The 13,458-nt window shown below is 39.3% G+C and overlaps 1 protein-coding gene across 1 annotated transcript in view; it reads left to right on the plus strand.

Annotated features, from left to right (window-relative positions):
• Nucleotides 1-13,458, plus strand: part of COL24A1 (collagen, type XXIV, alpha 1) — a 195,088-nt gene that overhangs the window by 120,547 nt on the left and 61,083 nt on the right. Inside the window, exons 24-26 of the mRNA XM_009333887.1 lie at nucleotides 363-407; nucleotides 5,933-5,986; nucleotides 7,068-7,112. Of these exons, the coding sequence (XP_009332162.1) occupies nucleotides 363-407; nucleotides 5,933-5,986; nucleotides 7,068-7,112 (144 nt within the window). The remainder of the gene's footprint in view (nucleotides 1-362; nucleotides 408-5,932; nucleotides 5,987-7,067; nucleotides 7,113-13,458) is intronic.

Genomic DNA, 13,458 nt, shown 5'->3' on the forward strand with positions numbered 1-13,458 from the left:
ATGAAATGTCAAATGTTGCTAGAAGGGAGTAACTGCAGGGCAGACAGAGAGGTTGACCCATCATTGCTGAGTCCCTCCCTGCTCAAAATTGTGAAAATATTGCTATAATGGTAGGTATACCAACAGTTCCACAGCCTTTCTGACTGCATCTGGTGGCTACATAGGGCATGGCTTTCTGGCTAATGAATTTTTGTGAAATCCAGATTAGTTTCTCTTATAGTGTTTCTATCACACTTGGACTCATACAAACACATATGAAGCAAATTGAAGATGATGTAATAAATACAAACAGTTATCTGCAGATTTTCTTTTTTTAAAGCTAGACTTGGCATCAAGATTATTGAAGTCCTGATTTCTTTTAGGGAGAAGTAGGACCAGCTGGACCTATTGGAGGAGTTGGCCCAAGAGTAAGTATAAGCAATTTTGTTAGAGCAGACTGTTTTTCAGCAGAAGTACTGCTTTAAAAGGTAAATTTACTGTGAGAAGTGATTGTGTTAAAATGGCATCTCCTGAATAAATATGTCTCTGTCCTCAGCACGTGCTCAAAGCAGAACTTGGGGGGAGAAACGGTTTTCCATATGAAGGATTTGAAAGGAAATCACAGCCATGGTGCACAAAATAAAATTTTTGAAAAGGAAAGAGTCAATAACAAACTGCTTATGGTGCTCCTCTGAGACAGATAAAACCACCATGCACTTCCTAGGGACTGAACCAGCTGATATATCAAAATTTTTAAATTGGGGAAGAACCCACCATGACACTCGGCCCACAGGGAGAAATATAAAGGGCTGATGCTTTAAGAAATCATTTTCAAACTGATCTGGTAGACAGTTGCTGAAAACAGTAAAGCTGGAATGTCACAATGCTGTTTGTGCTGACATGTTTTAAAAGATAAAAGTTTAAAACTAACAACCGATTTTGTTAGTTATAAAAATGTACTAGTGTCTAAGAGTATTTTAGTGGACTTGAAGCCTATTCTTAGAAAAATTCTAAGTTAAAAATGAGTACTAGCCTGCACTAGGGACTATGGGAGTGCCGCTACGTTTATTGAAAGCAATATGATTTTCTGCCTTTCCTTGATTTGCTTACATGTGATAATCACTGGCTTGGTCTTCATTTTGGATGATTTCCCATTTCTTGTATGAACTTGGGAAAGTCTTTCCCATTGTTTCCTGGTTCTAGAGTGGATATATTCCTATGTCATTTTTCCTGTTCATTAGCTAGTCAAAACTGGGAATTTGCTTTCTGTTAGAAATAATATTAAAATGTTTATTTGCCACATGGATTAGGTGTTTAAAAAAAAAAAAACAAAACACCAAAAAACTTTGTTTTTCAGCTGAGGAAAACATGCAGAAAATTGAACAGAATTTCAAAACACTTTGTGACTCAGTTCAATATTCAGTTTAATCTGCCTGAGCTCCTGCCAAGAGCCTCATGGAAATTTTTATTTTGGCTGCATCATACTTTGAGTCTCCTCCTTGCACAGGGCTTCATGGCTGGACAGCATCTCCCATGTTGTGCTGTGGCAACTGGAAAAGAAGATGCTGCAGCGAGTGACTCATGGGCAATGAGACACCTACCTCCATATTCTCTGCATCACCAGGCATGCACAGGCCACCATCAACTGGTGTCAAAGTGACCCAAGAGGAAAAATTTATGTGTAACCTAACAAACTAAAATATTTTTAATTTATTTTGGGTCAGTTTGACCTAAATTATTTTGGTTTTGATTCCTCTCAGAGGGAAATGTGCACACCATTGGCATGTCTTATGGCTCCCTGGCTTCTCTCTCTGACGACAAGCTGTTGAGAGAAGAATGTGTGGATCTGAGGTGGGCCCCAGGGTTGCTGTCTCCAGACATCTTTTAGTAGCTTGCTGGCAACATCCCCTCCTGAAATGAGAGGGATGGGAAATGGGAATTTTGCTTGATGGGGAGCCCTGCCTGTTTTTCCCCCTCGTTCCAGGGCCCATCTGCTCTTGCCTGGATTCTACGGCCTCTGTTGGCTCCGTCTGTTTCACAGCTCCAGGCCAACTTGTTCGCATTGCTGCTCTGAAGTCTGCTCCCATCTCTGCCTGTCCTTGCTTCTTCACTCCCCCTTGTTGACTGTGTGATGACATTGGAGAGAGAGAGTCCCAATCATGAAGTTGTTAAATCTGATATAGTTTAGCAGGACTGAGTCAGTAAGCTGCTGAACACATCTGTCTCTTTAAATTATGCTTGCTTGATTGCAATTTCACATTCATTTGATTTACATAGGCTTTGTTTCCATTTTCCATTAAAGGGGTTTAAAAAAGTAAATGCTTACATCTGAAAGTAAATGCTATCAAAATTGTGTTGTCACTGTACTAATTAAATAGCCATGGGGGCAGGAGAGGTCTCTGAGAGGGACCTGAAGAAGTGGTCTAGCCATGGCCCTGAGGCACCATCAGCTGCCAGCTATGTCTTTAGTTGACAGATGTGTCTCTAACTTGTTTTTTGCAGCCTCCAGGGGTGGGGTTTCTTCATTCTCCTTGGCAATCTGCTTCAGTCCTTTGCCTGTTTTACAGACGGGTTTTCTAATGTCTAGCCTTTCTATCTGAAAGTCTTGCCCGTGTCTTTCTTGCTACAACCTTGCTTCCTGTCCTACAGACCTTACTTGTAGGCCTATGGTTAATAGGTCAGTTCTCTTTTCAGCCACTGTTATCCCAACTTTCTTAGGGTTTGTCTAAACTAGGTAAAGTATCCTTGTAGGTGATATATGGTAAAGCTTTGATTATTCTTATGAAACTGTTCTAGTTTTCTCTTGGACAGTAATGGAGCAGGTTTCTAATGCTTCTGGAATTCCTCATCTCTTCTACTGTGTAGCTTTCAGGTAAAAGTGTTCAGCTGCCAGTTCAGGTTTAGGCATGCGCCAAGCAGGCAGCCATAAATTTTCGCCTCATTTTTATCCTCCCCCACCCTCACCCTTGTTTCTAACATTTGCTTTAAAAAATGTGCATGAGACCAAAAACCCCTGGGGTCCCACCTGAACAATGCTGCCAGCAAAATAGGTCATCCTCTACTGGAACACAAGGTGAACATGAACCTGCACTCCAGTTCCCAGGTCCCAACTTGGAAAAGAATTCCCATGTGTCTAAAACAACTGGAGCCAAAACTGAGGATGCTTCCCCGCTTACTCAGGATATATCTCCAGTTCCACAGAGCTCAGCCTTTTTGAATTGAGGAAGAGGTTTTTGAGCTGAATCTGATCACACGATTTGATTTTTCATTCATTCCTTTCCAAACCTTCCCACCCGTTCTATTCCAAAGTCAAATACTTACATTCTTTTAAATTAATCCTTTTAAATAAAAAAAACTGCTTATTTTTTTAGTATTTGTTTATTTGTCCTGTGAAAATACAGTAGATGCCACATTAAAGAAGTGACTGTGTTTATTCAGTTTCCTCCCAATTAACTCTCTTTCTCAAAGGCTATCCAAATATTAACACTGTAACTGTCAGTGTAGCTCAGCTCAGTCAGTGCAAGCATTGGTGCATTTTATTATGGTTTTGTATCTTCATTGTTGGAGCAGAAAATGCTTTTAAAGGGGGGGGAGATTGTTTTAAACCAGAATGTAAAAAGGAATTGCTGTGAGTTGATTCCTTTCTGAGATACATGTGTAAAACAAAAGCTGGTATTTATAATAGTCATAAGGTGAGCAGTTCCTCCTGAAGGTGGAGGGAAGTGCTTTCAATGCTGCCCCACTCCCCCAGTGCAGTATTTTCTGAAGGTGGCATATGTCTTCCTGTGGGCTGAAGGCATGTGAGGAGCTTGTTGGAGGCATGGGAATAGAGTGATAGTGAGAGATATTTATATTCAAATATACATGCCTGTATCAACCCATCGTGAGGTGAAAGGAAGCACAGGTGGTTGCTGCTTCCTGAAAGGGAAGGGCAGAACTTTCAGCTAATATTTTAGGAAAAAAACATTTCCTTTGGGATTACCCTGCCCTAGAAGAGTAATTTTCTCAGGAGTTTGCAAGCAGAAAAGCAGCCATCCCTAGTTTAACCTTCTGTCAGTGGCTTTTCCTTGATGTGTAATTTACCGTTGTATTGCGTTGCATTGAAGCCAAATCTGTATGCTTCAAATTGCTTTACCAGTTAAATCCACTTGTTCTATTTTCTGATCAACTTCCATCTGTTGTGTGTCCTTTGCAGCTAGTACATGGCTGGGGTACTACAGCCAAGAAACCTTTACAAGTTGTAACTCCAATTCAGTTCTGATAGGACTAAAATCATCAAGGTAGTTAATAGTGGCCACTAGTTTTCTTTCAATGAATTTCATTTAAAAGATTTTTACATTACAGTCTTGCTCTCTAGAAAGACCTTAAGGACTGCAGCGAAGTAGTTGAACAGCGTGTAGTAACCTGCAGAAGCCCATCAGTTGTTCTTTGCTAAGCCTTGTGGAAAGACGTGACTTGCTTTATCTGGGTCTCTCAGAACTTCTTTTCATGATCTTTTCTCCCTGCGTTCGTGGCTGTGCCATGTTTTAATCCACTGGCAAAAACAAAAGTCTGTTCCTAAAGCAGTGATATTTGTTGGAACTTGTAGGGCAAAACGAAATCACTTAAGGCAGGCAGAGAGAGAACGATGGAGATAAAAAGGATTGATAGGAGAAGTCATGGAACCTAGTAAGACAATATAATTTTAAGCCCTATAGAGAAGTTCTCAGATGCCCAGAAACTAACATAGATATTGTGCTCTGAAAGACAGGCACAGAGCAGCCAGAGCGAAAGAGCCAAATAGAAAAATCCTGTCTTTTTTTAAGAAACCTGTTTGTTATCTGTTGCTGTAGTTGCTCTTGTCTCAGGACAGCCAATGTGGAGAGGAAAGCTCTCATTACAGAGTCCTGTGATTGCAATTATTCAGTCTGCTGGAACAACAGCTGATAATTTCCTTTTAGCAGAAATCTGCCTCTTTTTGTTACTGAATCATTAAAATGTTGAATTAATTTTCTTTCTCCAGTTGTCAGGCTTCAGCGATCTCATTAGCAACTTGCTCAAGAGCCAGATCCAGTCCCTTGGACCTTTACTTTTGGACTAGGGTCTTTGCCTCAGAGCAGATGGGGAAAGTTTGTCTAGGTGGGGCTGCGCCGTTCAGATAACCAAATGGTTAGGCCATGTTTTATATTGTAGAGAAAGTAAAGTATACCTGGAGGGAAAACGACCTCCTAAAAGTGAGACATAATTAAGTTATAAACATCTAATTGAAAATTCAGGAGAAAAGCATTCAGTTTTTTATGCCTTTGTGGGTATGTGTGAGCGACAACAGAGGGAGGGATGTATTTTATAAAATGCTTCAAAGATCTCGTCACTTCATGGCCTCCTGCTCTGATTGATGTTGCTGTATTTCTTCCAGGTAACAGTATGTTATTAACTGAGTACCACAGCAACAAGATCTATCAGCAGCAAAATGTTAGTGGAGAGAGATGAGGCTTAAAATAACTAATTCAATGAACAAAGAGGAGAGGGTATTTCAGCCGATTTTGTCTGATTGAGGAAGGACAGTTACGACACCAGTCCCTGGATCTAAACGTCAAATTCTGTTAGTGCGAGTCCCTGTTCTGCTGGAATTAGCCAGGAGAGAATATAACCTTGCCTTTTCTTTGTCTCCTTAATATGTTTTTTAAAGTGAAATTGAAATGTGTGTGATTGTTGGATTGTGACTGTTTTTCCTCAGTGTTGACTGCTGTAAGAGTCAATACAGATTCTGCTTACTGTGCTGGTATTTGCTGTAATAATCAACAGTGTATTTTCAGATGTGGACTTATAAATGCACTAGCTTCAAATGTTGGTATTAAATGTTACTAAACTGTACATTTTTGAGTGCACATATTTTGATAAATACAGAAATTGGGATGAAATTATCTTTTAAAAATAAAATATTTACAGTATTTTATTCTAATCATTATTTTAGGGAAAGCCAGGACAGAAAGGTTATGTAGGTGATCCTGGACTGGAAGGTTTAAAGGTAAGTGATGGTTTTATGTATGAGAGAAAATGTGTTTGGAGTATCAACTGTGTACAATTATACACTGCTATATACAGTGGCATGCCAGTGAAAGGATATGAGTACACATGCTTCCATACAATATAAACGTGTATCGTACTGGTGATTCTGCTTTCTTGCAAGATCCCATTTTGGAAAAGAAGGAAATTACGCAGCTCTAGGAGACAGGGGTGTGTGAGCAAAGACAGCACCTGCTAAACTGAGATCTAGCTGCCTGGGGATGTGAGGATGGCTGGGCCTGGGGACAACAAGGGACCCAGGGCAGTTCCTGCACTGGCAGGACTTTGGGGGTGTGAGGGGGGATGAGATGAAGTGCTGCAGTTTGAAAGAGGAACTTGTGGCAGCAGAATTTCTCAGTGCTGAGTTGCAATCTGAGTAAACAGTACCCAAATCGCTGTTCATCAGGGCATTGAGATTATAGTTGTAGCCAGATAATTAATAGTGCATATACATCCAGCTTCCACTTGTAAAATACATAGCAAAATGTTCCACAGTTACATAATGTGACTTGCAGCATTATTAAGGAGAACAGAATTAATTAATCTAATACTTAATGCCAGTTCCAAGCTTTTGGGGGGAGGGGGAGAAGTTTGTTAAAATGTCATTCAAATGTCAATTTTCCTAATATTTCGTAACCAAATTGAAGTTATCAATAGCATGCACAGGTAACATTTACTTTTGAAGCAGTTGTGAAATAATGAAGGTAATTTGCTGAAAGGAAGATGTAAATAAAAACTAAATCATTCATTTACAGTATTTGCTGACTTACTGTATTTAGTGAACCCTTAATACATAGTTTTCATTTTTGTGGGCGAGTCCTAAATACATTAGGCCAGTGCTTACGTCTTTTTACAAAATCAAAATTAGCCACTGACAAAATTAAATTTTTGCTGGTTGCTTAATTTTAGCTTTTAAAATTTTAATTGGCAGATGTAATTTCGGAAATAAAGAGGCTCCTAGGGAAATAGAGGACTTTAATATACACATATGAAAGAAATTACTTTTCTAATGAACTACATCATCTGTTTTCTACATTTAACAGGGAGAACAAGGAGACCAAGGAAACCTTGGAAAAACTGGTGAAGCAGTAAGCTTGAATTCTCTTTCTGGTTTTATTTTTAATTCTATGTTTATTTGAGAGTGAATGAATAATTTGTTGCAGTAACTTTCTGATGAAGTTTACCTTTCTTTGAAGCTGTAGTATGTTGGCTATACCTTTGTGGTCTTTCAGAATCATACTATTTAAAGAAATTCCCCATTTTAAGTATTTTCCCGTTAATTCTGCTTTTTTCCTAATAGGTTGAGTGAACATTACAGGTAGTTGTAGGGATCTTCCAAAGCATGTTCAAGTAAATGAATGAGTGATCCTTTTCCAGTGAAATCATTTGAGAGGCTACATCTAGCCTGAGATGTATTTTGCAGACTTGTTCTGTCTGCCCTCCATAAAATCACAGAGCTCAAGGTGACCTTGAGACGACACGTAGTCCATCCTCTACTGCCTAGGCAGGATCTTTGTATCACTCCTAACAAATATTTGGATAACCAGTTATTAAAAAGCTGCAAGAATGAAGGCTCCATGACCTGCAGGCAGCCCAGGGCTTCTCTATTTTTTAAAAGTTTTTGCAATTGTGTAACCTAACTCCCTTCTGCTGGAAACAGCATTTTACAAATGATGGTTGTTATGTGTGCTTCCTTTATTCTTTCTTTTCAGGCTAAACAGTCCCAATTCACTTAGCCTTTCATGTTTCCTGGATAATTTAAGTCACGTTCTTAGTCTCCTGTTTCCAATTCATCTAAACATCTATGACTCCATCTTACTGCCCAAACTGTTCAGACTGCTGAGAGAAAGGAAAAATTGCTTCTTACAAGCCATATTCTTGCCTACGCATCTCCGTTTTTGCAATAGTTTGTTATTCCATTTGTGATCCACAGTCTCCAATCCTTCTTTTTTAAAGTCATTATCTTTCCCAGTTCTACCATTGTAGGCGCTTTTTTAGTTGATAATTATCACTTAAACATACAGCTTTGCAATTCTTTCTGCTTAATTTCATCCCCTGCCCTTTTCTATTTTTAACTTTTGTCTGGGAATTATAAGCAGGTGTGAGCTTGTTGACCCATGCTTCAGTTACCCAGATGTTGCATAGAACATGACTAAATTGGTTGTGTTTCTTGAGTTAATGTATGCCGAGGAGAGACACCATACACTGGTTTAGGCTCAGCGCTGTACTATTCACATAAACTGTTCAACTTAGACAGCAGTCAGAGTGAGCTCCCATTGTCTGCAAAATACCAAGCAGACATACCCCAGACAGCTCATCAAACAGTTGGTTACTGCTGAAATTTTCAGAGCTCCTTGTAAGTCAAGTCCAGCTCCTCTGTGCGCTCTGAAGACACTGTGCTCCAGGGAAGGGGACTGAGAAGCTGGACTCTCAGTCAGTTAAAAGTATCTGCTTAGACAGGAACTGATAATGCCATATAACGCCATAAGGTCCACTTAAAAGTCAGCCAGCATATCTCTAAACGCAGCGACGATACTTAGCAGCAGCTTGATCTGTAGCTTTGTTCAGGAGTTTATACGTAGCAAAACCTTCATTTTGTTAGGTTGTAATCAGAGCTGTACAGCAATGCTGCACAATGGCATTATGATGCCATTTGGAAAATCTGGGGGTTTTTATATTGCTGAATGATTAGGGCAAACGTGGATGAGTACTGGGGAATGAGGATGTCACGGTAGAGGAGAATGGGTGGGACACCATAACACCATGTTGCTTTTATGGAGAGATGCAGAAATTACCCCTTACGGGCACACTAATATAATATCCTGTCCATACAACCAGCATTTCTCTGACAACGTTACACTTGCTTCCCTCCCCCCCAACAGTGTGCAAAATGAAGCTTTTATTACACATAAATTCTGTTTTTCAGCCTGTAACATGTTAGGGAAAACTGATAGCATTTACTCTGTTGTACAGTGCCACATGCACCAAAATCCTCAACAAAAGACAAAGCTGAGCTCAATCTTAAGTCGCTACGTTAATAACAGTACATAAAACGGTCACAGAAGCTAGTTACTTAACCTTAACTTTCCGGATTCGTCATGGGCTTTGTTTTGCTCCTCAGTGAACTTGAATTCAGTGCACACGTTTTCCACAACTCAGATACTTTGTATGAACATAATATCATTCACTGCTAAATGAACTCCATTCTAATACAAATGTGATATTCGCTAGCTCAAATATATATTCAATGATTATATGCTGCAGTGATGATTAATAAAATAATCATACTAACTACCTAACTGTAGTCAGGGACAAGCTGCAAGAATAAAATAACGAAAATATTTTTTGTGCCAAAAGAAGGGATGTTGCAGCCCTGTTACAGTGTTATAAAGAAAGATAATTATGGCCCGTCATTAATTACCACTTCCCACGCTTGCTGTTTGGAGAAATTGCATATGATACAGGATGACATGAGATACATGAGAACTGAAGTGGTTTATAAGCTATTGATAAATACTCTTTAGTTTTACTTGTGGATTGTAGAATGTCTTCTGCTTTATTTACATGCATTTTAATCATGGCTTCGTAGGCCCTTGATCCTATTATATTACCTTTGTATTATCTGGCAGCAGAAGACTAATGCCCACTGCATGGTCTTCAGGGGGATAATATATATTATCTTGTGGTTAAGGCCAACGGTAAAACACCAAGAGCAGGAGACAGCCTTTCAAACACACTCAGCAGAACTCACAGGAAGACCTTTCAAAATCCCTTCCCTTCACTTTATTCACCACTGTAATCTGTAACTGTTAAGCTTTTCCTAAGTAAATTGAAAAGTAGAGGCAGCAAGAGGATGGTTTTTCTCATATGCAGAAAATGGTTTTCCAGATGTGAGTCCCGATGCAAAATATTCGCTTCTGTACACTTTGGGCACAGTTTTTACTTCCAGTAAAAAATTCCTACTACAATTACTTGTAAGAAGTAATTTTTCTTTTCCTTGGTGTGCAGAGAGAATCCAAACTTCTTAATTCACAGATAAATCCACTCCCTGCTATTCAGTATTGGTTCTGGTGGCATACATGATGATTCCAGGACATCTCTGGAATCAAACATGCCACGCACACACACACAAAAAAAAGAAGTTTGACAAACAAAAGACAAAGTACAAGAGCAAAGTACAAATGCTACTAGCTGCTGTGACAGATTTTGAGATGGAGCCCAAAAGACAGTATGGAGTAAGGCATCTGTCCTTATTGATGCCTCGTGAAGTTCATGTTACCAGATGCTTGGTAACATCCATTTGGAACATCCAAATACAAAAAGGATTTGTACAAATAGTGCAAATTAATGTGCAATTACTGTTACAATTTATTTAACAGTAAAGGCAAAGGGAAAAAAGTTACTAAAAAGTTGATAGGAGGTCCAATGTCTAATAAAATTCTGTGTATATGCTTTCTTCTTTCCATACCACCCCCTGCTTTGGCTTATCTGTTGTTTGTTGTTTATTCATGATCTGTATTGACTGAGTTCTTCAAATTACAGAATATGATGTGTACTTTTAAGCCCACAGTTGAAATATACAATACTGTTTTTTTAGCAATGGGGAATCCATCACAGTATTCCAGTTCTCCAAAAGAAAACTAGTGCATTTCCTGAATAAGCTGTCAAAAGAGGCAATTTTGCAATAATAAATGCTGTAAATGTTGATTTCATAGCAAATTATGACATGAAGCACACGTGCTTGTCTGCTATTGATACCAAAGGGTTGCACCAATATTTTTCTTCTGTTTCTTTCCATTTTCTTATTTTTCCTGGTATCATCCATCTTCTGTCTTTGACTAATACATGTCACTGCTGCCTGAGGTGCCAAAATAGTTATTGCTTTTCTGTAGCAGCTTTTGCAGGTCAAGTACTGCTTAATATCTGCTGGGAAAAATACAGATGGCAACTGTGCACAAGCAGGGAAGTTTCAACAGCAGGAGATTGGACCATAATGCTTGATTATTCAGTCTAGTAATATGGGATATGTGCTGAAATACAGCTTTGTCAATAGGCTAGAAGCCATATTGTCCAACATTTCTTAGGTCACATGAAGCTGCTGACTTTTTAGAGCACATTTCTGCCAAAGCCTTTCTGGATGTTTGTCCAGTGTGGAAACTGAGTAGACTAAATTTATAAAATGTTCACTGTGCTCATAAGCTTAAAATGACACGCATTTTAATAGTAGATCAGGAATGTGCCTAAGATCAAACTTCAGACACTATTCCTTAACCGAGTCCTGCAACAAAACCTGTTTCTCTGGCTACCGCATACATCCTGTTTAAAGGGGAAGGTGGGCAGGTTCAGGTGGTGCTGCTTGGCTAAGCAGAGCCCAAAGCTGTGATAGGACCCAGTAGCTGTCCTTTGCTGGAAGGTGATACTCAGTTAACTGCGGGACCATCAGGTCCAATTGAAGAGGGATTGGTTAAGATAGTGAAAAGTAAGGGACAGCAGGCAGAGCAAATTTACACTGCTGATGAGACAAAATCTTTTGGAAGTCATGCCAAAGGAAACAACCACTTCAGCTACTGAGAAAATTGCCCTTATAACTGGGGGAAGGAAAATCTCACTTTGCTGACATGTGCAACTGGATTTTGTAAGCTTAGGTCGGATGCTATCCGGTGATGGATAGCAAATATCTGAAACCAGCTTCAAACTTCTCATACAAATGACCTGTCTGTGTTAAAGTGTCAGGGATGACTTAAGAAAATGATTCATTGCTCAACTTTTATGGCACAAAATTGAACTCATCTGAACTTAAAACAGCTGCTTGTCAGGATTGCGTTACTATTTGGTAATGCTAGTGTTTACCCAGACTGGGCCACACTAAATAACTATGTGCAAGTTAATTCCAATTTTTCCTTCCCAGCTCCATTACAGAAATTCAGCCCTTGGCCCATACACTTCTGAATTAGAAATCACTGACATTTGTACACCTATTGAGACAGAGTACAAAGGTAGAACTGTCAGCTGCAGCATGTACAACTGGTGTCAAAAGGACAAGCTAAAATAAGCAGAATTCATGCACATAAATCCTGGAAAAATAATCTTCAAAGACCTGGAAAAGTTACATGTCAGCAAGTTTGCCCAGTTGCAAATAGTTTTTGAAACAGCAGAAGAGAAACCAAGCTGAAATGAGAAGTGCTTCCCCCTCCCCAAAAAAAGCTAAAAAGAATAGAAAGTTACAGTCCAGCAAAGAAAAGAAAACCTGATATTCAGGCTGTCAGTGGCAGAAAATGGTCAGCCTGTGAGAGTCTGTGGGAAGACAAGAAAACGCTGCAGTCAGGCCATGTGCCTAGGTGTTGAGTTGCTTTTAAGAATTCCCGTAAAGCAATTACCATATCTCCTGCAGAGGTAAAATTTAGCTGGATTAGGCACCAGGGATGCTTGATTCATGGAGAATGTAAACGGCAATTCCTTTTGCTTGAAGAAAAGATTAAATGGGCTTTAACTGACGTTTTCAGGATGCTCAACAGAAGGAGTCCTTTGAACTATCATGAAAAATCTGGGCTTTGGGGATATGCAAACGAGAATTGTAAGCCATAGGCCGAAAGAAAAGTCAGCGAGGAAAACTTTTTTTTTCTCCCCCCAAAGACTGGTGAATGCATGTGGCATCACCAAGGGCTTCAGAAGAAAGAACTAGTTCAGCTGCTTTCAGAACTCTATTGGATACAGATTAACGTAAATTCTGTGAAGATCTTATGGTGAATGGTAATAATGATACTTCTGTGTCTATGTTGTCCTTCTTGTTTTTACCCTAGATGAACTGATATACTATCATTGCTGCTAGGTCTTCCTGTCAAGAAGAGTGGGGAAACAGGTTACAATATCTGGAGGTTAGCTTTTTCAAGCTGTTGCTCATTTTTCTTGAAGGACTTTTTGCTAGTAGTGCTCTTCATCAGCTAGTTTCAGCTGCCATGCTACCCCACAGAATACCCACAGCCCCACGTCCTTTATGGTTTTGCAAGTTAGGACTAACACCTTAAGTCAGTCAACACTCCCTATACCATTGAGAACAGTCAAAGAGAAGGATAATCTGTTTCATGTGAGATTTGTTACCCAAGAAAAAAAGCCACTAGTTAGATGCATAAATGTAAATAACTTTTATCCCAATTCAGTTTAGCCAAGATATGACTCTCTGGAGTAATAGCTACCTTCAGAAGAATATTTGTTTTCCTTTGTACAGATTACAAAAAGCTACCAGTGTGAACTTGACAATCAAAACCAAGAACTTCTATAAATGTCATTATTCTGATTGTCACTTTGTCCTGGTTTCGGCTGGGATGGAATTAATTTTCTTCCCAGTAGCTGGTACAGTGCTGTGTTTTGGATTTAGTAGGAGAATAATGTTGATAACACACCGATGTTTTAGTTGTTGCTAAGCAGTGCTTACAC

This window comes from Pygoscelis adeliae, unplaced genomic scaffold, assembly GCF_000699105.1.
Source record: "Pygoscelis adeliae isolate BGI_AS28 unplaced genomic scaffold, ASM69910v1 Scaffold10, whole genome shotgun sequence".
NCBI classification, from domain to species: Eukaryota; Metazoa; Chordata; class Aves; order Sphenisciformes; family Spheniscidae; genus Pygoscelis; species Pygoscelis adeliae.